This window comes from Mesoplodon mirus (genome assembly GCF_964341445.2).
Source record: "Mesoplodon mirus genome assembly, chromosome: 16".
In the NCBI taxonomy this organism is placed as follows: domain Eukaryota; kingdom Metazoa; phylum Chordata; class Mammalia; order Artiodactyla; family Ziphiidae; genus Mesoplodon; species Mesoplodon mirus.
In genome coordinates, this window is record NC_138992.1 from 38,544,498 (window position 1) to 38,568,957 (window position 24,460).

General features: G+C 46.2%; 1 protein-coding gene across 1 annotated transcript in view; it reads right to left on the bottom strand.

Annotated features, from left to right (window-relative positions):
• PTDSS1 (phosphatidylserine synthase 1) overlaps positions 1-24,460 on the bottom strand; it is a 67,041-nt gene that overhangs the window by 7,326 nt on the left and 35,255 nt on the right. Inside the window, exons 5-10 of the mRNA XM_082601611.1 lie at positions 22,427-22,585; positions 19,066-19,217; positions 16,678-16,819; positions 14,436-14,548; positions 11,411-11,476; positions 4,722-4,821 (exon numbers count right to left, since the gene is read on the bottom strand). Coding sequence (XP_082457737.1) covers positions 4,722-4,821; positions 11,411-11,476; positions 14,436-14,548; positions 16,678-16,819; positions 19,066-19,217; positions 22,427-22,585 — 732 coding nt within the window. The remainder of the gene's footprint in view (positions 1-4,721; positions 4,822-11,410; positions 11,477-14,435; positions 14,549-16,677; positions 16,820-19,065; positions 19,218-22,426; positions 22,586-24,460) is intronic.

A 24,460-nucleotide genomic window follows, 5' to 3' on the forward strand; every position in this document is an offset into this window, starting at 1 on the left:
TGCATCTTCAATGCCGCTGCCTTGGATAGGTTCTCACTGAGGTCCCTCCAACCCCCTCAGGCTCAGCCCTTCTCCAATCCGCCCCCCAATACTCTCCCACCCTCCAGCTGCCCCGTGAGACAGTCCTTCCTCTGAAAAATCTTCGAATCTCCAACCAAGACACACAGAGCCCGTCCTACCCAGACGATCCTCTCCGCCTCCAACTCGCTCTCATTCTCGCTCCCCAAACAGGTCGCTGTCCTCTTGTGACACTGGCACTGGCATGGCTTTGAGTCTCTGGACGTGCCTGGCTCTCAACCTGCCTCTGTGTGTCCCGGTCTTTGTCCCATGACCTCAGTCCTTTCTTCTCCCTGCATTTGCCGACTGTTTCCTGTGCATCAGGCACTGTGCTAGCATCCGTGGGGACAAAAGGACAGTGGAAACTTATTCTTTGTGGGCAGGAAGTGCCGTGTTGAGGAGACTGATATAAATGCCCCAGATTACATCACACTGGGGCTAGAACTCAAAGAAACATGTACCACATGCGACTGGTCCCCCGAGGAGGGGTTGTCTAGTCTGCCCTGCAGGTTAGAGCATATTTCATGGAGGACACGGATTTAAGTTTGGTCTTGGCATTAAGATTCACCGGGTAGAGAACGCAGGGAAAAGCACTCAGATCGGGCAGAGACAGCCTCCTGGGTGAAGGCAAGACAAGTCTGGAAGGATGGTGGGTTGAGGTAACTAGGATTAGCTTGGCGGAGCCCGAGCACAGGGTACAGGGGGTGGGTGTGGCCAACGATCCAGAGAGTGACGGCCCTAAACACACAAGCAGGACTTCCTATTTCAGCTGGTAGGTCTGTGGTGGGGATGCGGCTTCCTTCTTGCTGTTTCTGTCTACACAGAGGGAGCTTCCCTGGTATAACACTCCTGCCTTCCCTCACCCCTCGCCCCTTCCCCAGGGAGGCAAGTATCCTAACCGACTAGGCAATAACAGATAAGGAAGCTGGGCGTCTCCCAGTCTTTCCCTCTGGGTGCGAGGCCACCAGCGCAATGTGGGGGGCCTGCTTCCTGGGGCTGCAGAGGAAGCGTGTCTGCTTCTGGGGTTCACTATTCCGAAGCCCCTTGTTGGCACGCACCTGAAGCTGATACTGAAAGATGTGGGCTCTCAGTAGTAAAGCTGCCGTTCTGTCTCCATAGCCTTCGTACATCCTGACTATCTCTAATTGCTCTGAACCTGGTAGGGGGGAAATGTTGTACTGTTGGGCCCTCTAGGCCCCAACGATAGGGAAAATGATTCTACGCGGGGCAAAGGGGTTCCGATCGGAATTCTGGAAGGTCACGCTGGCAGCAGTGCAGGGAATGAAGGTGAAGGGCACAGTGGAGAAAATGGGCGTCCAGAGGGCAGAGGCGGTGGGAACAGGGAGGAGGGGATGGAGCTGGGCCACCCGGGTGAATGAACAGAGCCGGAGGGCTGACAGAGGAGAGGAAGCAGCCGCCTGGGTCTTGGGCTGGGGCACCTGAGGGACGGGGGAGCCGTTCGCTGTGATCCTTTGGGATCCTGAGCACACATCACCTCCAGGAGCTTCACCCCAGCTTGTCTGCTGCTCTCTCTAGGGCTCCTCTAGCTCCGTGCACACACATCTTTCTTTTTTTTTATTTGCACGCCTTTATTGGAGTATAATTGCTTTACAACGGTGTGTCAGTTTCTGCTTTATAACAAAGTGAATCAGCTATACATATACATATATCCACATATCTCGTCCCTTTTGCATCTCCTTCCCTCCCACCCTCCCTATCCCACCCCTCTAGGCGGTCACAAAGCACCGAGCTGATCTCCCTGTGCTATGTGGCTGCTTCCCACTAGCTATCTATTTTACATTTGGTAGTTTATATATGTCCATGCCACTCTCTCACTTCATCCCAGCGTACCCTTCCCCCTCCCCACATCCTCAAGTCTGTTCTCTACGTCTGCATCTTTATTCCCTGTCACTAGGTTCATCAGTACCGCTTTTTTAAATTCCACATATACGTGTTAGCATACGGTGTTTGTTTTTCCCTTTCTGACTTACCTCACTCTGTATGACAGATTCTAGGTCCATCTACCTCACTACAACCCAAATATCTTTTATGATGTTTGTAATATAAGTAGTTTGCATGTGTAATTCCCACATGGACTTGGAGATCCCCCGAAGGGGGACACCCGTGGACGAGGAGCAGGAAATCTCCAGCCAGACTATCTGGGTTTGAGCCCTGGCTCTGCCACATGCTTCCTGTGTGACCTTAGGTAAGTTAGTGAACCTCTCTGTGCCTTTATCTATAAAAGAGGGATAATAAAGTACCTCCCCTCAAAGTGTAAAGATCAAATATGCAATTAATGAAAAGTGCTTCAAACAGTGTCTGGCACCTAGTAAGCATGAATAAATCTTCACCATCACCTACCTGTGTGGCTCCAGCACCAGGGCAGCTCTAACAAGAACGTGGCAACATGACAGACTTATAAGGGACTATGCTAAGTGATACAGAGACTGAGAAACGGGTCATGTCCTCAAAATAAGTTACCGTCACACAGACACCAAGGCAGACCCAAACTCACCAACGTAAGGAGGTATATGCTAAGTGTCTAATCAGTAAAACAGAGCGAAAGTCTCTAAAACTTAGAGAGAGACTGGAGGAGCCCCACCGGCTGGGTGACCAGAGACGGCTCCTTGGACACGGCCTTGGGGAGACCTTTCTGGCTGCTGATGCCCCAGGGGGAGGCCCACAGTTGGCCGTTGTGAGGAGGGCCTTTGGCCCATGTCCCAGGAGTCCCGCCTGCCTCAACCTCCCTGTGGTCCCAGCGGCACCAGGTGAGGGCTGCACACACACCTGCCCACCGCCGTGGGTCATGCTACAATTCACAGAGCTGGGGTGCCCACGCCAGACAGAAATGTGAGGAGCACATGGTGAGATCTCCTGGCCCATCTGACACACTGCCCCAACCAATCCTTATATCTAGTCACACTGCAACAGAAAAAATACATCTGAGCGTTAATTCCGGAGCCTGAGTACAAAGGAGATCATTATTCCCTTTCATTGTTCAAGATAAAACAGGACAGAACAGGCTCAAGGTGCCCTGGCACAGTTCGGATTTCTAGCAAGTAACCCTAAAAATAGACACCACAAAAGGCAATAAGAAACACTTTAAAAATACAGAGTTTAGGGGCTTCCCTGGTGGCGCAGTGGTTGAGAGTCCGCCTGCCGATGCAGGGGACACAGCTTCGTGCCCTGGTCCGGGAAGATCCCACATGCTGCGGAGCGGCTGGGCCCGTGAGCCATGGCTGCTGAGCCTGCGCGTCCGGAGCCTGTGCTCAACAACGGGAGAGGCCACAGCACTGAGAGGCCCGCGAACCGCAAAAATAAAATAAAATAAAATAAAATAAAATAAAAATACAGAGTTTAGTCTTGCTCCGCGTCCCCACCAATTAGACCTGAATCTGATTAAGCCTCTAGATCCAGCTACCGATTTACAGAAAGTACAGAGGACAAAGAAATCTGTTAAGTTACAGTAAGGATGGAGTCAGTAAAACCAGACTGAGGGAAAATCTAGAAGACAAAAGAGCTTGTTTCTTCAATGTAAAGGAGAGAGCTAGAGACAGAGGGAAAACTGTAGATTAAAAGAGACCTTTTATGAAAAGGCATGCCAACCAATTGCAATCAGTGGATGTTGATTCAAATAAACTGCTAAAAAATACAAAATGTAAGGAAACATTAGAAATGTGAACTTTGATTAGCTATTTGACAGTATGAAGGAATTAATTCTTTTTCAGGTGTGATAATGGTATGGTGTTTGCACCAACCAAAAAGCATTCTTATCTTCTTTAGAGATAAGTCCTGAAATAGTTATGGGGGTCTGCTTCAAAGTAACCCAGGGTTGGGGTTAGTGAGTATGGAATATAAGGACATAAGACTGGCCATGGGTTGATAATTGTTGAAACTGGATGATGGGTGCATGAGGGGTGAGTGACCCCCTATCTATTTCCACATATGTTTGAAATTTTCTATGATCATTAAAAAAAAAAAGCCCGAGTTAATTTTCTGGACCAAGTAAGTAAAAGGGAAGAATCTTAAATGTAAAATAAGACTTTTCCCCAAAGTAACAAAATAAATTAAGAAGCACAATCACAGAATTTTAAGCTAGGCAAGATCTTGCTTCATTTGAAAGATGAGGGAAAAGTCCCAGGACAACGGAGCTGGAGGCCCCCAGGGCTCTTCCCTTCCTAGAGGAAAGCACATCCTTCATGGGCTTATAAAGTCGGCCTGCAGGGAAGAAACTGTATGGTCTGATTACCTCCAAAAACACCTCACATGGCCTATAAACAACAGTCTGTCATTTTGTACATAAACCCTTGGACAGTAATACATATGTTACAGGGCACTGTAACTATCCTTATCCCCTCATGGCAGGCCTGACATTTTCAGCAAGTGTAGATGAATTTTCATAAGCAAAATAAATGAGAGTATGATGCACCTGCTGAGGGCATTTGACCAGAACTTGCAAAGGTGACCAATTTTAGGTGCCATGTGGCCCTATGTATTTATTCTTGAACTTCAGACTAGTGGCCAATCTTGCGTTACTACAGTAGAATATGTGTCTATAAATTTCTAAGGAACCTTGGTACACAAGAGTGTTTTGTTTTGTTTTGTTTTAGAAGACACCATGGGGACTTTAACTAACACTTTTGGGTAAAAAAGTAATGACTTACCACACAAAGAAGCCAAAGCACAACATAGAGTATTTGGGTCTTAGAGAAGAGATCTTGTCCAAATTTTATGCAGACGATAGCTTCCAGGAAACCAATGACCCTGTTAGATAGAACAAGAGGTTAAATAAGAATTCATCTTATCAGAGCATTATGCATTACCAGAAATATGCATAATTCCATCAAAAAGCTCAAGTGGTCATAAGATTTCTGCCCCAAACACTGGAAGCAGGTCCCCTACAAAATGACACTGTGCTTTCTTCAGGAATAATATATATTATTATATATATATATATATATATATATATATATATATATATATATATATATATATACATATTTAGATTTAATTAAAAGTTTATTGTACTGTTACTCCTCTCTTTTTTTCTGCAGACTATTTTTTTAGAGCAGTTTTAGGTTCATAGCAAACTTGAGGGGAAGGTACAGGGTTCCTATACCCTCTGCGCCGACACATGCACAGCTGCCCCCGCCATCAACAAGTGTCACAAGTGATGAACCTGCGTTGACACATCACCCAAAGTTCATAGGTCATGTCAGAGTTCACGCCTGGTGATGTACATTCTATGGGTTTGGACAGGTGTATAATGACAAGTATCCGCCATTAGAGGGTCATAGCGAATGGTTTCACTACCCTAAAAACCCTCTGTGCTCTGCCTGTTCAGCCCTCTATCCCTCCCCAGAAATAATCAAATATCCTTTACATCTTCCTTCCTCACAGACCAAAATCTCAACTCGTACGTCTTCATAGCTGGAGGCTGCCTGGTATCATCTAAGTTGGAGCTTATCATGACGGGTGGACAGTCACCCCCTTGGCTGGAGCCCTTGCAGGGCCAGGGAACCTACTACCTCTGTGGGCAGCTGCCTCTGCTGCTCAGTCTCTTTAGCTGTTGGGAAGTCGTTCCTGGTCTCAGGCTGGTACCTGCCTCCTTCCACCCCTGGTCCTAACTCTGCCCTCCGCAGTCATGAGCCTTCCAGGTGAGTCTTTCAGTAACTTGAAGGCAGCAATCACATTCCCTCCCAGCCATCTTAGAATTTCCAGATTTAATATGCTCCAGTTCTGCTGATGATAAAAACCCTTTATCCTCTGCATCTGTAAGCAATTTTGCTAAATCCAAAAACGTTGGAAAAAATAACTTCCATGTTTTCCTCTTTAATTAAAACATTAAAGAAAAAAGCCAATCTTGTATAATACAACTTCATCTATGAATATTAAAATCAGACCTTTATTAAGGTTCAGGGCATGAAGGTAAGAACGGATGAGGTGAGGGTGACATAGCCGGTCACGTGATCACAAAGACTGCCCAGGAACAGCGATTTCAGATAAGGCCACCTTAGGTGTGCCTTGCTCATGACGGAATCTGGAGGGACTGGTCTTGTTGCACAGATAATCTCTAAAAAGGCAGGAAGGGGCCCAGAAGGCCCCCGGTCCCCTCCCTACTGGCAGACACAGAGGTCACTGCCATGGTCAAATGGATGGACGGCTCTGAACAACGGAATGCCCAGAGTCAGAACCACCTCTGCAAAGCAGAAAGTCTCCTGGACACGTCTCTAAAGAATCTGGAACTGTCTTGGCCCACAGCCCCAATGAAACAAGGTTAGGAGTGGTCGCCAGAATCTTTTTGTTTGTTTGTTTTTTTTCCCTCCCTCCCACCCTCCCTATTCCACCCCTCCAGGCGGGTCGGTCGCCTGAATCTTTACAGAGCACGCCCTCTTCCTCCCCGCCTCCCGGCCACAACAAAGGCTGGCACGTTGGAGAGCAGGGCTGAGGTCGACTGTCACACTGAAGTCGAGGCCGCGAGCCGACACTAGAAGTCAGTGAAGCAGCGAGGGCCAGGGTGCCTGCCAGCGGACACACAGAGCATATGCAACCTCTTGCTGGGACCTCTTGCTGGGATGCAGAAGGACTGCATCAGAAACTGTTAAGCCCAGGAAAGAAGTGTGCCTACCTGCCCTTAACCAGACAGAACACCCAGAGCTTACTGTGAGAGGTTTCTGGGTATTCAAGCCGACTGAGGCAGCTTTCAAGAGCTTGGTGACCAGCAGACTAGAGCTGGTTCTCCAATTCCTGTGATCTGAGACCCACGGCAGGAAGCCTATTTTTCACTGTGGCCCAGTACACACACACACACACACACACACACACACACACACACACACACACACACACACACACACACACACACACACACACACACGACTGAAACAAAAGTCACACAAAACAACTGGCCCCTTGCTCTGACATCTTCGTACTCTATGTCATTTTCAGAAAATGCTGTTCAGGACCCACTCAGCTGACTTCGTAACGACCTGAAGTTTGCCCTAAAGACCAGTGTTTTTCAGTCGGGAACTTTAGGATATGACTTGATCCCACGTGCTGAGGAATCTTAGCTGAGCTGCTGTCCATGAAGGTGACCTTGAGCAGAGACTGGGGGCGGGAGGGGGTCAGGAGTGAGGGGAAGGGGCCGCGCGAGGTCAGGGTAACACGGGTCTGAGGGCCACCCCAGAGCTTGGCTTTTAGTCTGAGGGACATGGGAGCTCCTGGGGGGTTTGGGGCACAGGGGTGAACGTGATTCACTTTACACTTTAAGATGATGGTTCTGGCGGCTGGACCGAGAACTGCCGTGAGGTGCAGAGCGGTGCAGGGGTGCGTTTTCTAGTCCAGGGCGAGGACCTGGGGGGAGGTGTGGGGACGTGGGAAACGGCAGGAACTGGCATGCAGCAAACCCAACAATCACGTGGGCCCTTTACCCACCAGCCATGGCCCCTCACCGTCATCCCTGGCCCTGAGGAAGTGATAGCTGAGTTGAGCCTTAACCAGAGAGAAAACACTTCCAACCATGCTCCATGGAACGTCCTGACTGCCTAAGAACCCCCGGGACAGGGTGGAGAGGGTGAGAAGGAGGCACAGCGTCCTGGGTGGCATACCCAGAACCATTCTGCTCAATTGTTTTGCTGTATGTTAGGGTCTGGAGCAAGATGTCACTGGAGGAAAGGGATTTTCTAAAAAAAGATTTTGTGACTACCGCAGAGGCTCGGGGCTGTCAGTGCAGGTGTTTTTGAGCAAGGGTGCAGAGAGTGGCAGGAAAAAGGGCGCTCAGTCTGGAGGAGGATGGGATGAAGGGGAAGATACCGGAAAGAGGAAACTGGCAATGAAGCTACGCTTGCAGTGTGAGCGCTGAGAGTGGGAAACAGGCGCGTGGGCCGGAGGGAAAGCGGCGTGAGAGGCTGTGAGCAAAGGTCGACGGGAGGATGGCGGTGACCCCGCATGCTGGGGAGGTCGGAGGGGTCGGGTGAGGCCTCCTCCGGTTGTCGTTGCCCCCTGCACTCCCTCCTCCTAGAAGGACCCTGTGCTTCACATTGTGTCTACCCTTAAAAAATAAAAAAGGAGGGCTCCCCTGGTGGTGCAGTGGTTGAGAGTCCACCTGCCGATGCAGGGGACACGGGTTCGTGCCCCGGTCCGGGAGGATCCCACATGCCGCGGAGCGGCTGGGCCCGTGAGCCATGGCCGCTGAGCCTGCGCGTCCGGAGCCTGTGCTCTGCAACGGGAGAGGTCACAGCAGTGAGAGGCCCACATACCGCAAAAAAATAAAAATAAAAAAGGAGCCTGGAAGAACGGCATAATTACAAGAAGTTGCAGAGGGCAGAGGGGTGGAGGGGAAGCCAGCAAAGAAACTGAGACGCAGCAGAAGAGGAAGCGGAAAACCCACAGGGCGGCTGCTGTAGAAGGAAGAGAACAGTTTCAAGACGGCAGACACCGCGGAGAAGACAGGAGAGATGAGGGTGGACAAGGACGTGCTGATGTGGAGCGGACCTTGGACAGGACAATCTGCACAGCAGCAGAGGCAGCAGCTTACTGTCATGGGTCACCAGCAGGGCTGGGATAACACGCACCAGGAAGCTAGTGGGATGAGGGGCGGTTCTGAGAGCGACTGGGCCCCAGGCACCGCTGACTCTGACCCAAGCCCTGGAAGCCCAGCAACTTTCCAGAGGAGGAAAAGTGACTGCTCACTCCGGTTACAGCCAAAGCTCGGATGCTTGCCTTCCAGGGCCAAGGGATCCAACAACTTTTCTTCATAAACCAGCCCCATTCTCTCCTTTGGAGGAACAGAAACTCAATGATAATTGAGGGGGAGCTGAGTGGGGAGAAAGGTGAAGATGAAGATGGTGCACACCTGGGGAATCTGTCCACCTCGCCCTGGCCCTGATATGCCTCCGGAGCTGCAGTAACAAGAAGGAGCTGAACTTTCCACACTCCTGCTTCTTTCTCCCCGGTGGATTCCCATTCCCCGGCTGGAGAGAGTCCTGTCTTGGCTGGGCTCGGCACGGTTAAGTATAATTTAAAAGCCTGTAAAGTTCAGATCTACGGCACAACTGCATGAGGCCACATTGCAAGTCTGTTCTTCTTACATCAATAGCTGTTAATGCCAGCTTTCTGAGGGTGTAACATTTACAGAGGAGAAAAGTGCCCTCTTGAGGAGAACACAATGTGGGGTGTGGGCATGGTGGGCAAGCAGCCCCAGGTGGCCCTGCTCACCTCCCCACCCCCGGCTCCCCAAAGGCAGAATACGACCATCACTACACGGGCTCCTACTCTGTTCCCTCACATCTCCACACCTTGATAGAGCCAAAGTCACTCCAAAGTTAGTGAAAAGAAAACGATAAAGCAGGGACTAGGTGTTCAAGGAAATCAGACATTTCAGCGGTTGCTGTTTGATAGAACATGAAAAAAAAAGACAACATGAAGGCAACAGGGAAGCCTGGGGAAGGAAGGGGCGGAAGATGGGAGGTGGTGGCCCCCAAGGGGCAAACACCAGAGGAGAGACTGGAGGCCGCGCCTCCTGTCTCACCGTCACGGGCTGACCGTGCTGACCGCCAGAGGCAGCTCCTGCCCCCGTTCACACGCCAGGCGGGTCTGCCCTGCTTGATTTATGAAGAGGGAATTGCTCTTTTTCAGTACGGCCCACTAGTTCTCAAGGTTCACTAACCTTGATATCACCATTCTGGGCGGACTCGAGTCTCTATAATGAAGCATCCTAAATTAGCCAACCGACCTCCGCATCTCAGATCATATGCATTTTACTTGCTTTTACCACTTTTCAGCAAGGTGCAGCTTTCTGGAGTGGCGTTTGCCACCATTCTCTGGCCTTGCTCCCCTCGGCCATTTCTCCCTCCACGGGGATTATATTTTCAGACCGCCTGATGAGAAACAAACTTTGTTGTAACACTGCCTCTCTCTCTGGTCCGCCATCTCCTTTTCCTCAACAGGTAAGTAGACAGAGTTCTGTGGAAAATATACCCACTCTCCGTAGAGTAAGACCGTGGCAAGGACTTGTAAATGTGAAGAGAAAAATGCCCGTGGAAAGGAGAGGCATGTGGTGAAAGAAGGAAGTGCAGGAAAGATCCCCAGTCCTTGGACAAGACAGTAGGAAGGCAGCCCACCTTCCTCCTTCCTGTGACAGAAGTATATTAGAAATCTGGTAGATGTGTGAATTCTCTCTCCCGCCAGATCAGTAATCAATGGAAATCCATCCTATCCATAGGATGGAAATCGAATCCATCCTATCACCCTTTAAGCTACTTTGGGTAGGAAAATCAGCTTACATCACAGAATTTATGAGAAACAGTGACAATGGCCCTTTGTCTTTTGGAAAGAAGGCGGTGGGAAACTTGCCTAGATCAAACTTCACTAACTCCCCAGAATCTGGAGTGAGAGCTCCGGACACACACACACACACACACACACACACACACACACACACACACGCACACACGCATGCTTGGAAGGAATGACAATGCAACGTAAGCAGCATGTATCTCTAAATAGTTGATGTTTTTGGATGACGTTTAGTTTCTTTTTTTTTACATTATCAATATGCATGTAATACAGGGAAAAAAAGTGACTCTGTTTAAAAATCTGCTAGGGTTTTCATCAGATTTTCTTTACGCTGTCGCACTCCATTTAGAACCTAGGTTAGGTCCTGAATGTAAGCTCCCTGAGGGACAGAACTTCACCTACAGGTGTGCTGGATGTCTCTGGAACTTCAGTTGCTAAACGGCATGGTGAGATGTTGATGGTATTGAAGCAGAAGAAGCACTTATCTGAGACACTGAAGAGTATCTCACATTTAATATTGCGGATTAAACTGGGTAACCCCTGCTTTCTTTCAAATCATTTAAATAATTGTAAATTCAGATACAGCATTTGTATCTGTAATGAGACAATAAATTGTCACCATGTGTTAGTTTTCTTTGAGACAATAAAATTAGACTCTGGTAGACAGCAAGCAGCCGCTTTGTGGGGTCTTTCTGGTGTGAAAGTAACGTAAAATGTGGTTAAGTCCATCACGATATGTTGTCCCAAACTCACCATCAATTTCACAGGGAATTCAAATAACTCATTTTCTAACTTATTTCAAGAAACAAGGTCTCCAAGTTCTACATGGGAATTATCTTTTGATTTCCTAATATTTTTTTAAAAAACAGTTTCTACACCCTCTTTGTGTAACTTGCCAATTAACTCTTCTAAAGTTAAATCAGAAAAGGAATGTTAAAAATGAAAGACACACAAAAACAAAACTGCACTGAAAGGCACTTAATGTAAGGTTAAGAAATAACCCAAGAAATTCAGAGGCTAAAGTGGTTTTATATGTCCACGATAAAAGATTACTCACCCAAACACCCAGCACTGTGTTCCCACACGCTTGCACTGTGTGTCGGTGAGGTAAGCATAGTACTGTCTGAAAGAACAAAGGTGGAATTCACTGAGAGCTTCTGGAAGACCAGCAAGTCAATACAGAATTAAATCACTTTGACAGAGTGAGTATAAAAAACGCCTGCCTTGTTCCACATACTTGGGCTGCCTGGTCTAGTTCTATTTAAGGGAATGGGAAGCCAGTGCCTGTTGAAACCTTCCTGTAAGAGGCTAAGAATTTGGATTGGGTTTGAGGGGGATGGTTTAAAGAGCCAGATTATTGGCAAAGGCAGTCTTGATTCAGACACAGACTCCCACAGCCTTGAACCAAAGCCACCCCAGGTGGGTGCCTCAGTCTCTCTCCATGGAGGTGATTCCAGAAGGTCTCCTGCACGGTCACTGTCTCCTCTGGCTCTTTCCAGGATAAAGGTTGCTGATAGTAACCAGGCAAAAAATATATACATTTGTGGCTCTCAGAAACTGGAATGGGACTGTAGCTGCACCTCGCTGTCACTGAGGCCAATAACTTTGAATGCTACTGACATGATCAGAAAAGAGGCGATGACACAGAGGTGAGAGGCTTAGTGCAGCAACCATGCAATAGAAATACAGTATGAGCCTCAAATGCAATTTAAAGTTTTCTAATAACCGTGTTAAAACAGAACAGATGAAATTCATTTTAATAATTTATTTATATACAATCCAATATATTGAAAACATTATAAAGAAGCATTTTATATTGTGTTTGCACTAAGCCTTCAAGGTCCAGTGTGTACTCTACACGTACAGCACATTTCAGGGTGACTGGCCACACTCCCAGTGCTCAGTAGCCACACGTGGGAGAGGCTGCCTGTGGGTCAGTGGAGGCTTAGAGTCTCATTACTGCCCCTGAAACTTAACTCATCATCTTCTGGGGGGGGGTATGTGGAGGTGGGTCACAGACTTCTTTGAGGGTTTGATGAAAGCTATGATAAAGGCACATAAAACATGCACACAGAATTTTGCATCAAACTTTGGGGGGTTCACAGATGCCTAAAGCTCATCCATAAACTATCGCCTCTGTACCCCAAAGTGAAGAATTTTAACTATAAAGAAGGCAGGTTTTCCTCTAACTTCACATTTTCATTACCTAATTTGCCTTTGCCAGTTCAGCTACTTTACTAATTGTGTTCATGTCCTACACTGCACATTATATTATTAGATTAAAAGAATGTTCAATCAAATATCTTCTCAAAGCAGAGTCATGTGAAAGTCTAAAAAGGAAGAAAACGGAGATCTGGTATGTATGTATGATTTATACTGAAGCCTATGAGCTTTCTCTCCCTTTTAGGGCCTGGCATTTGCTAATTGGGACCTAACCCATCAGAGTACTTCCATCTTTCCAAGAAGCTTGTCAAACCATCTCCTTACATATGAATAGCCTCAAGAGGTGTAGGAACGCAGAAAGTGGCTAAGTTTTAAACAAAAAAGAATTGTGTGGAAACCCATAGGGTTTGGCAAAAATTTTAAGGAGCTCTCGAAAAGTCTGAGCACTGGATTTTTAGTCTCTGGTCCAATCTCTAGTTTTTGTTGTGAAATGTTTAACAATATTGAAATTTTCCTGGTAAATCACATGTGATTTGCTCTTCTGTTTTATAAGACATTTCTTTCCCCGCTTATTGACGTTGTTGATTGCTCCTAATTTTATGAAGAAACCTCTGCTAATCTTTCCTGAAAATAACTGGCAGCCTCAAATTAAATCAAACTTTAAATACAGTAGGGAGGCTCCAACCCACCAAAGGAAAATTGCATGCATGAGATAACTACTTCGACGGACTACTGGTCTATAAAGTGACAAAAGGGTGCCGTTTACCAGCTGTTACTTTCCTGTTTATATATATATATATATATATATATATAGTAAACATATTTGTAATAACGAATGAGGACTAGAAAAGGTGCTAGCTGGGGGTGAGGGCTATGTCTGACCAAGGAAAACACCCACTCTCCCTGGCAAGTGAGACCTTCCACTTGTGTCGTTCACAAGTACATTACAAATAATGAATTAACTTATCCTACAGCTTCTAAAGAGCAAACTCTTTTATCTGCTTGGTTTGTATTTATATCAGCCGTGCAGAGATCTTGGGTGTTTCTACTGATCAGTGTCGGTCCTCCATACTAGATATAAAACCCCAAGGCCGGGCTTCCCTGGTGGCACAGTGGTTGAGAGTCCGCCTGCCGATGCAGGGGACACAGGTTCGTGCTCCGGTCTGGGAAGACCCCACATGCCGCGGAGCGGCTGGGCCCGTGAGCCATGGCCACTGAGCCTGCGCTCCGCAACGGGAGAGGCCACAACAGTGAGAGGCCCGTGTACCGAAAAAAAAAAACAACAAAACCCAATGCCATTTCCAAATAGGAACAATGAAACAAATGAAAGTGTTTTGCTTTGAAGTCCAGTGGGATCCGTCCACATCGGGGACAGTCTCTGAACACTGCCTCATCTCTAGGGCCCTACATAAGTCATGAATCCAGGGGAAGGATGGCATGGACACCCATCCTTGTCCCTGTTGTCCTGGAGGACCACAGGAAGGACATTTTTAAAAGGAAATTAACTTAATTGGCTCTAAAAGAATAAAGTCTCATTCTAAAAATAACATAATTTATTACTTCAATCCACCATAAAAACGTTTGTTATTTTTCAATAATCTCAGGAAGAAAACCTTAGCATTTCTCTTACTCATTTTAAGTAGGATGCTATGGGGGAGAAAAGAACAGCAGTGAAGATCGTAAAGGGGTTTGAAAATAATGGTGTGGTGCTGGTCTTCACGTTACTGAGGTCTGAGAAGCAAAACATTTTCTTCATACTCCAGATGTATAAGCCTTTTTTTTTCCCCCCGGATGTATAATCCTTCAGAATGGCATTTTCATGGAAAATCTGCTAGTTTATGTGACTTCCTTTATGCTACATAGGAGAGTACAAAGCAGGTAAACATGCTCAATTGACGGTCAGGATAACATAGAATTACCTCACTGTGGGAGCCGTGATGCCACCAATAAAGAGAATTCTACACCAACTTAATGGATGACTGGCTTGGAACACAAAGATATGTTTCAGGAAGAAGGTATTCAACTCAGTCAGCTGCAAAAGAAGGAGGCGTGAGTCAACCTGGTGCTTCGTGCTAAGTCATGAACATCTATTCCTTCAATGGACATTCTACAGCTAAAAATAAGTGGTATGTTCAAAGCATTTCCAGAAGATATACCGGGTCTCTAAGGGTTGCTACTTAAGCCCGGTAACAACCAGTACAACACAGGCACCAACCAAGCAGGGGTCCAGGGGAGGTGCTGGGTGTTGAGAGGGGCACAGGGGGCATCAGCCACCTGTTGTGTTTCCAGATTCACGTGACTGTCACCTGGCTCACGTGTGTGAGCTGCTGGGACAGTCGGGAGAGAGATGCTTTAAGAGCGAAATGATGAAAACAAATCTGTGCCATGGAACACCTCCGCAGCCTGACAGAAATTAGGCCGGGTTGAACAGTCTGACAGCAGGAAAGTAGGCTCTTCAATAACCAAAAGAAGCTTCAGGCGCGTGTGCGTGACTGAGAGATGACTGTGGACTCGGTCAGCTCGTGCCAGGGACCGAGCAGATCCTCAACTGAAGGCAGCTCTTAAAAGTGGGTGGGGCTTCCCTGGTGGCGCAGTGGTTGAGAGTCCGCCTGCTGATGCAGGGGACACGCGTTCGGGCCCTGGTCCGGGAGGATCCCACATGTTGCGGAGCTGCTAGGCCCGTGAGCCATGGCCGCTGAGCCTGTGCGTCGGAGCCTGTGCTCTGCTATGGGAGAGGCCACAACAGTGAGAGGCATGCGTACAAAAAAAAAAAGTGGGTGTGGGGTTGGTCCAGGCTTCACCTGGCAGTGGGACTACTCCCTGAGGGTAGCGCCCAGTACCGCTCACCCCATGACCAGTCCTGGCAGCACAAAAGAGATGTCCACCGGGAAATCTGTGCTCAATGCCCAGAGGCCACTGCATTTCCCCTCCAGATTAAGCAAGGGGCAGAGATTAGGAAAGGTCACTGCTTTAAGAGCACATCACGTGGACCAGCAGGTTCATTTCAGTGACATAAAATGTCCATCTTTCCCCACAGTGTTGAGTTTAAGGATATAAAGTAAAAATGGTTCACTCATCACCACATAAGGAAAGCTGATCACTGCACAGTGCTCACCGTCAAGGGGAAAGTGGGCCCAGTGGAATTCTGCCGTTCTAGGAGCACGTTCTGCTCTCTCTCCTGGGCAAATCCAAATTCCTCCTAGGTCCTCATAATAAAAGAAAACCTCTACCTTCCCTGGCATTGCCCCATAAGGTAAAACTTAATCACACTCCATTTACATACACACTGACTTCCCCAAACCATGGTGACTATATAACTATTCACAAACGCTTCTATAGCCATAAATGCCATTTATTGACATATTCTCCCTCTGTGGACAAGGACTGTCTATCTTTAAAGTGACACATGCCCATTTTCTCCTTATGTTGGGAGTATTTTGTGCATATGTGTTCAAAATATGTCTGATGATCCTGAAAGACCCTTCAGGTGAAAGCTGGTTTTCCTCAGCTAGTCTCCCAAAGTTGTGAAACAATTAACCTGGGGACAGGAGGGACAATAAAAAAAGGCTGCCTCTGGAAAACAGAGTTGTTGGGTAATCCCTTTCCAAGGCCCCTGGCTGTCTGAATCGCTTCAGTCTGCTTGGAGCGAGAGCCTCTCTCCACCGCCGACACCACTCTGGAGGACCCAGGTCCCCAAAGGGCTCCAGTCCCCACAGGTAGCAGAGGGCTTCTGTATTTAGTGTTCTACAAATTACCCAAAGTGGTAACAGCTGAGGCACAATTTTAAAACTCAAATACTGAATTTGGACTGTAAGAAAAAGGCTTACGTTTGTTGCTGTGGTCCTGAAAACGATCATTCGAGAAGGTAATCCAATGCCTAACTCACTGGGTGATAGATGCTGAGCACAAGGTTTTTACAGGGAATTTTAATCTGTTTCCAATTTGTAATTCAAAGGTCCATATTTTAAAACGTCTTCACGATGAAGCAAGACCTTAGGCGTAACAGCATCACTTTGTTTAATTCTATATGTCAGCTGCAGAATATTATATCTTCTAACGCATCGAGCTGATGAGTAATGTCAACTAGCATGAACCTTAAATTCCTGGATGGTTTTTATTTTGTTTTTGTTTTCCCCTACTTTTGAGCATTTGAAGAAATACCTGCCAGATGATCATGAAAAGGTATATTCCAGCCACTCTCTGAAATGAAGATTTGGGGTCAAACCACCGAACATAGGTCCAGCTAGCAGGAGTGAACTGGAGCACGGCTCTTTTGATTTTCCCGGTGGTGGTGTGGATGTCCCTGTGAGAAGAAAACAGCTCCGGTGGAAATCCAGAGAGATAGGAGGGGGAAGAAACAAAAAACCAAAAAACTGTAAAAAACACATTGACTATTTTACAACCGATGCTCAGAACAGAAAGATTCCTTTCTATTTGAACGTCTCTCCAACAGCGGCCTCTATTCACAGGTGATGCTCTGAGAGCAGCACGCCAGGTGGGGAGCATCAGTGGACTGGCCACGCCAGCACAGGCCCCAGTTTGTGAACTGGTGACATAAGAAGCTGAGGTACATTAAAGACAGCCACCTGGAACTAGGCCAGGAAGGACACCACTCCCACCCATGCCCCCGCCTCCGGGGCGCCCTGATAAAACAGAGAACATGCTCCATGTGTGAGGTGACCCACAGCATTTCCTCACTCTATAGCTTCCTCAATTAAGTGAACAGTTTGGAGTGACAGTGATTTTTAACCTTTCTTAGTTTCAATCCTAGAAATCACTCAATTTCATATTCCTGTGATAGAAACAAATTGTCCCACGTTTCACAAATGAGAACATTGAGGCTCCGAGAAAGGGAATGGCTGACTCCGGCTCACTTTGTAAACCTCAGAGTTGGGGGTAGATTCTGGTCCTCTTGTGCTAGACCAGGAGAGCCGAAATCCAAGGTCATAGTATTTAATAAATGGTAAAGGGCTGCCCTGGTGGCGCAGTGGTTGAGAGTCCGCCTGCCGATGCAGGGGACACGGGTTCGTGCCCCGGTCCGGGAGGATCCCACATGCCATGGAGCGGCTGGGCCCGTGAGCCATGGCCACTGAGCCTGCGTGTCTGGAGCCTGTGCTCCGCAAAGGGAGAGGCCACAGCAGTGAAAGGCCCGCGTACCACAAAAAATAAATAAATAAATAAATAAATAAATAAATAAATAAATGGTAAAGATTTTTTAAACTCAACAGAGATGTATATCGAGGACCTTTAGGTCGTAGACACCGTTTTAAAGTGCTGACGGCATAAGGATAGACAGGCCAGGCCTTTTATTCTTGGGGAGGGAGGAGGGGGAAGGGAAGGAGGAGTAGAAGGAAACCAGGTTTGTTCCTTCTCTCACTCACCCGCCCACCAACAAGCACGCAGGGAGAAAATCTCCCAGCAAGAAGATGTGAGGCACAAGGACAACAAAGAAACAGAGACTATCCAAAAATAAACAAGAATGACGAAGAACCTGTATCTAAAAAATGGTGAAACTTCATGGAAAGAGGTAGAGGAAGATGGGAATAAACAGAGATACAGCGTGATGGAGAACTGGAATACTTAATGTAGTGAAAAGGTTAATCCAACCTGATCTGTATACATTCATGTGTTTAATGTAACTTAAGACCAACAGGACTTTTTTGTTCATGAGTTGCACTTACGTCTTGGGAACTTGACAGGATGATTCTCAAGTTGAATTTGAAGCATACATGTATGAAAATAGGGAAGCATTATGGAGTGTTTAAGGACCCAGACAGCCTGATGTAAATTCAGACTCTACTGCTTGCTGGGTATCCTCAGGCAAATAACTACACTGAAGCCTCAGTACCTTCAACCCTAAAGTGAAGAGAATGGCAGTGTCTATCCCTAGGATTGATGTAAGGCTCAAATGAGATACTGCATATGAAGCTTGCTTGGAGCAAAACCCAGCACTGCTACAGATTTTGTTACAGTGTATACTGTATGAAATACATTAAAAAGTGTCCTTTCAAGTCAGTGGCCAAAGAAAGGATTATTCATGAAAGGGACGGGGAAAACTGGTTAATCAAACACAATAACGTTGTGAAATCTCTCCTTTACACCACATAACAAAATAAATTTGAGATAGAATAAATAAGTGACTTATAATTGCCAAGCCTATAGACTTTGTCCTAAGGCCCATGAGAAGCCACCACAGGGAAATGACATGATGGATGTGACGTTCCTAAGAAGATCATTCAAGCAATGGTGGCAGAAGGCTTAGAGGGGTTAACCTGGGGACAAGGGACTAATCAATCCAGCCATGGGAGTCTGAATTCAGGCTGAGGCATATGGATAAAAAGGAGGGGATGGATTTGAGAAACTCGTAAATGATTTAGCATTTTCTGGATCAATGCCTGAAACTGGGTTTATAATCATTTTTGAGTTCCAGTTACTAATGCATAATTTATTCCTTATCATCAGAGAATGTACTCATGTTGTGTGCTACTGAGGCAGTTAAATCTACATTGTGAGAAACCGTGACTCAGGGCCCGGAGGAAGATGACTCACTTGAAGCTTGCCCAGTGGTAAGTCCTCATCTCTAAAAACCGGCAGACGACCATGCCCAGCCAGATGCCACCACCGTTGCACAGCAGGATGTCCAGAATGACTTGGTCCCACCAGCACTCGGCAAAATTGGGCAGAAGATGCATGAAGAAAAGCTGAGAAACACAAGCAATGATGAAAAAACAAACGTGAAAAAAACAAACCTGGGGTACCATGCAGAAACATAACTTCCCTTTTAATAGTACATTCTCTTAGCAAAACTTGTTGACATTTTAGGTTTTCCTGATGTATTAAAAAAATAAAATAAAACCAAGGTCTGTAATCAGGTTCTTGTTTATTCTGTGGATGGTTTGCAAATACTGCTAATCCAAACAGCTCCTCTTTTTTTGGACACGGGGCTTTAAAGAAATGATAACCCATCTTGAAAAATACTACCAGTAAATTACCTTGGCTAATGACAACATGACACGGACCCAGAAACGGTCTATAGATATTTGGGCAAAACAGTGAGTAAGTGGTAAATTAGCTTAATAGGAAATCTCACACTAACTGATTTGCAGCGATAATCTTTTATTAAGTGCCTATGATGTACAAGGTGGTGAGATAAAATGGATCAACGTTCTTGATCTTAAGGGCAGAGGCCAGACACTTATTCAGAACACAAAATCAGGCATGCTGTGGCAAGTGTTACAATGGTGACATAAATTGAAACAGCAGGGACACTAAGAGATTCATTCAGATAGACGGCAATGGCGGTAGACTTCTGGAAGGAAGACAGGGTGGAGTGGGATCATTAAGGACAGGAATGACTGATTTCAAGAGATGGAGATGAAGGTGAGGACATTCCAGAAAAACGGCACAGTGAGATCAACGGTGGAACAGAAGTCTTTTACGGAAATAGTTTTGTCCAAAACAAAGGACCCATCGGCTGTATCAAGCAGCATGGCGTGCTGTGTGAAGGCCCGCTTTAGAAGGTCTGAAATTACAAAGACAAAGCCTGACAGTTCTCTGGAAAGAGGCAACCCCATGATTATAAACCTCTGAAGTAATATAATAAATGCTACAAGTTAAAACTATTCATGAAAGCATTTCATAGATTGTAAAAGAATACAAATATTGTACGAGGAGTCTGCCTTCCTGACGTGCCTGCTTCCGAGGAGATACTGAACAGCTCCCACACGTGACAGCGAGGGGCTGTGTGCTGAAGCCCCCCCAGCGGGCCACGTACCACCCAGGACTGCATTCCCAGGTCCAAGCCATGACATGGAGCATTAACTCACACGGGGCAGAGAGAAACTTCTGCAGAAGCCAACGACAGACTTGCTGAAATAATACTGGGTAGGGGATGTGGAGGACATACGTCTGCCCGAGGAGCCTTTCTGGAAAGTACCGGATTCGGGGGTGAGACAGCTCAGAGAGAGCGGAGTCGGGGACCTGGAAGGAGCCACATTTGTTCACGCCCTAGGGATTCGGGAGCATCTGCCTGTATGTATGAGGCGGAGCGCTGGGGTCTGGGACTGGGCAGACATGGGCCCTGCCCTCTTGAGGCATAACGTTTAGCAGAAAAGAAAACATCTATCAAGTATTTAACCTATGCTGAGTGTTTCAGAGGAGAAGAGCCAGGTGCTCTATTTCTAGGTGTACAGACATGAGCCCAAACAGTGCAGGGAGCAGGGCAGAGAGGGAGGAACTCAGAGGAAGGCTCTGTGGGAGGAAAGGACACAGCATCTTTGAAGTGAAGAATGCAAAGCTGGCTGGAGCAGAGGGCAGGTGAGGGGGTTCAAGGAGGCTGGGGAGGTGGGCTGGGCCAGCGAACACCAGGCGTCAGAGGCTGGTTCAGAAGGCACCTGGATTTTGTCTTAAGAGCAATGGACCAACAGGGAAGAGATTTTAGTAGAAGGAGGTGATCGGGCTGAGGGGTGAAAGGTTCACTTTGGCCAAAGATAGCGTGCAGGGAGGAGATGGGAAATTCAGATGAGAGAGGAGAGCGCAGCAGAGGGATGAACTGGAGAGGTGTTGAGAAAAGAGCCACCAGGAAAAGGGAGGCGCAAGAGGCCCAGTGGGGGGAGGAGGGGGGCGGGCAGAGGAGGAAGCAAGGGAGGCTGAGGAAGGCCAAGTGCCCTGCACAGGTCTCACGGCGGTGAGGTCCTGAAGATGCCTGCAAGTTAGAGGGAGCCCGTGGTACGAGGGCAGGAGCACGGGCCGCACTCCCCGTCAAGCACCTCTGGATCCACTCCTGGCTCTGAGCTCTGGTTCCCATCAGGACACTGGGAATACACACTGCCCTTCTGGGTTATGTGAAGATTCAGGATGATGTATGAACAGTGCTGGGCGCTGTTACGGGTTGAATCGTTCCCCCTCAAAAATCCATACGTTGGAAGTCCTAAGCTCCGGGACCTTATAATGTGAGCTTATTTGGAAATGCAGTCACTGCAGATGTAACAGTTGAGAAGGGGTCGTACTGGAGGAGGTCGGCCCCTAATCCAACATGACTGGTGTCCTTACGAAAAGAATGCCATGTGAACGCATGCAGGGAGAAGGCCACGTGAAGATGGAGGTGGAGATTGTGGTGATCTACAAGCCAAGGAACACCAAAGATGACCAGCAAACCATGAGCAGAGGCCTAAGAGAGGCTTGGGACAGGTTCTGAAGGAACCAACCCTGCCCACACCCTGAACTCGGGCTTCTAGCCTTAGGGCCATGAGAGGAACACTAATAGAAGCAAATATCTAACTGGCATGCTTTGCTAAAAGTTAGGGTCAGGACAATGACTGGCATCAAGAAATAACTGCACATCGCCAAATTTTGTCCCCTGGGAATGATTAAGAATAACATAATAACTGAACAATAAATGAATTAGTTCCCAAAATATCATTTCGGTAATAGTTTTTCAAGAATATATCTCTTTCATTCATTGAATGAGACAAACTTTTGATGACTGTGATATTTGAGCTACACTGGGAATCCATTTTTAAGTGACACAATGTCCCGGATGGCCTCATAATTCCCAAACACCACAATTCTATTTAACTGGAAACTAGTTAGTGGGTAAACTACCTATGAACTTCTTAGTAGGTGTCCTCAATGCCACTGAATTATCTTGCTGAGGATTTTAACTTCCTTCTTTAGCTGGATTCCATTTGTTTCTCTTTAAGACTTGTGAGCCAGAGCAGACCTTAAGTTGACAAGGAGTTTCTCTGTTTGTTTGACGCAGGTATAAAATATCCCTTGGGGATTTAAACAGTTTTGTACCACAGGAGCTGCAGAATGGATTACTTGACTCTTAACTGATGGACTATCTTCTTCCTGCATATAAACTGTCCACACTATAGCATCTAGATAGCAGCCCACACTCCCTTCTTACCTCAGTCAGCTCCCAGGTAATACTGATTGTCCAGCAGAGACCATAACTACGGATCAGCAAGGCCTTCATAGCCCAGCCCCAGAAATGTCCAAAGGCAAATATATCAAAATGGCTGATAATCCTCTCCCAGGTGATAACATGGCAGTTCACAGCATACTCCTGTTTAAATTAAAAAGGAAATAATTAGTAATACTCTAGAAATCAACTTGCTTCCAGGATTTGGACAATAAAATGAAAAGAACTGATATGATCTTGATAATTAATATATGTCCTACCCAATAAAAAGTTTTGGTAACTGAAGATGCTTGAGGAAAAATGGACAAGTATTAGAGTTTATACACCAGAATTGCTTTCCTCTGAATTGCAAAAGCTTGGTTAAAGTGGGAAGCAAAACCATTTTACAAAGGCTTAACCCATCTTAAAGAAGTGGTATCGGGACTTCCTTGGTGGCTCAGTGGTTAAGAATCCACCTGCTAATGCAGGGGACACGGGTTCGAGCCCTGGTCTGGGAAGATCCTACATGCCGTGGAGCAACTAAGCCTATGCACCACAACTACTGAGTCTGCGAGCCACAACTACTGAGCCTGCATGCCACAACTACTGACTCCGTGTGCCTAGAGCCCGTGCTCCACAACAAGAGAAGCCACTGCGACGAAGAGTAGCCCCCACTTGCTGCAACTAGAGAAAGCCCGTGTGCAGCAACGAAGACCCAACGCAGCCACAAATATTAATAAATAAATAAATAAATAAATAAATAATTTTATATAAAAAAAGAAGTGGTATCATATAGCCCATGTCACTTGCCCACAGGGCAACTGTGTTAAAGCCATTAACAAAAACATAAATAGAATCCCAACAAATAAAGAATAAATAGAAACCCAATAGGTTCAGAAATTTTAAAACGTATCTCTAAATATCATGGAGTAAAAGAGAAATTATAATAGGAATTTAAATATATTCAGTATTAAATGATAAGGAAAACATTACACATCAAAATGATGAGATGCAGTTAAGCAGAGGTTAGAGGAAAATATAAAGCCTTAAATATTTTTATTAGGAAACAAGAAAAGCTGAAACATCCAACTTCAGAAATTAGAAGAAAACAGAATTACTCTTCCACCCAAAAATGTATCAAATATTACATAATTTAAATATTAAAACATTATAAAGCTTTTAAGAATTTAGGTTCCACTTCTAATCTTTTCATTTTTAATATATTTTAAAGTCATTTTAAATCAACTTCCTTATATTTCTGTGTTTATTATGAAGTAATTATCATATGACAACATTTCTCAGGAAGCTCTACATTTCACATTCTTTTTTCCCCAAATTAATCTGATAGGAAGGAGTAAGACCTCAACCAGCTGACAGTTCCTATGAAGTATATTTTCAAATTTTAGAAGCAATACTTTCTGAGGGAGCCAAGAGAGCACCATGGTGCTCCTATGTCTCTTCTGAAACCCACCGCATCAGACTTCTGAAGACTTTCTCAGACCTAATCCATTTTAATTTGCAAAGCTGAAAGGACATTTTTAAAAATTGTATTTTTTTGAGAAACTTTCTGATGTGGTATTATGATGTGTACGTGGGAAATCTAGAGAAAAGAGGAAAAAAATCAATAGGGGTGAGTCAAGATAAGCCTTAAAAAGACCAAACTGCACTGCCATGAGATGAAAGTTCTCTTTCCAGGCTCTGGAGCACGTGCCTGTCCCACGAATCACAGACGGACAGAGAAACACCCTTGGGCTAAAGCAGTAACAGGTTAGGTTAAGGACAGCTTAAAGCTTAAGGAGAGCTTAAGGCTCAGTCAACCCCAAATTCCTCACCCACCCTATCCTCTTATTTACTCCAGAGTGGGCTGCTTAGGGTTAGATAAGAAAGGGCTAAGTTCTGTTTTCAGAAATCTGTTCTTAAGGGAATCATGGGTTGAAGACCACTTTGGAGGCCTTTCTACTGTTCTCTGGGAGAATATTTATGTGTTCAACAAATGTAAAGGCACTTTGAAAATCATAAAGAACCAAATGTGTCTACTGG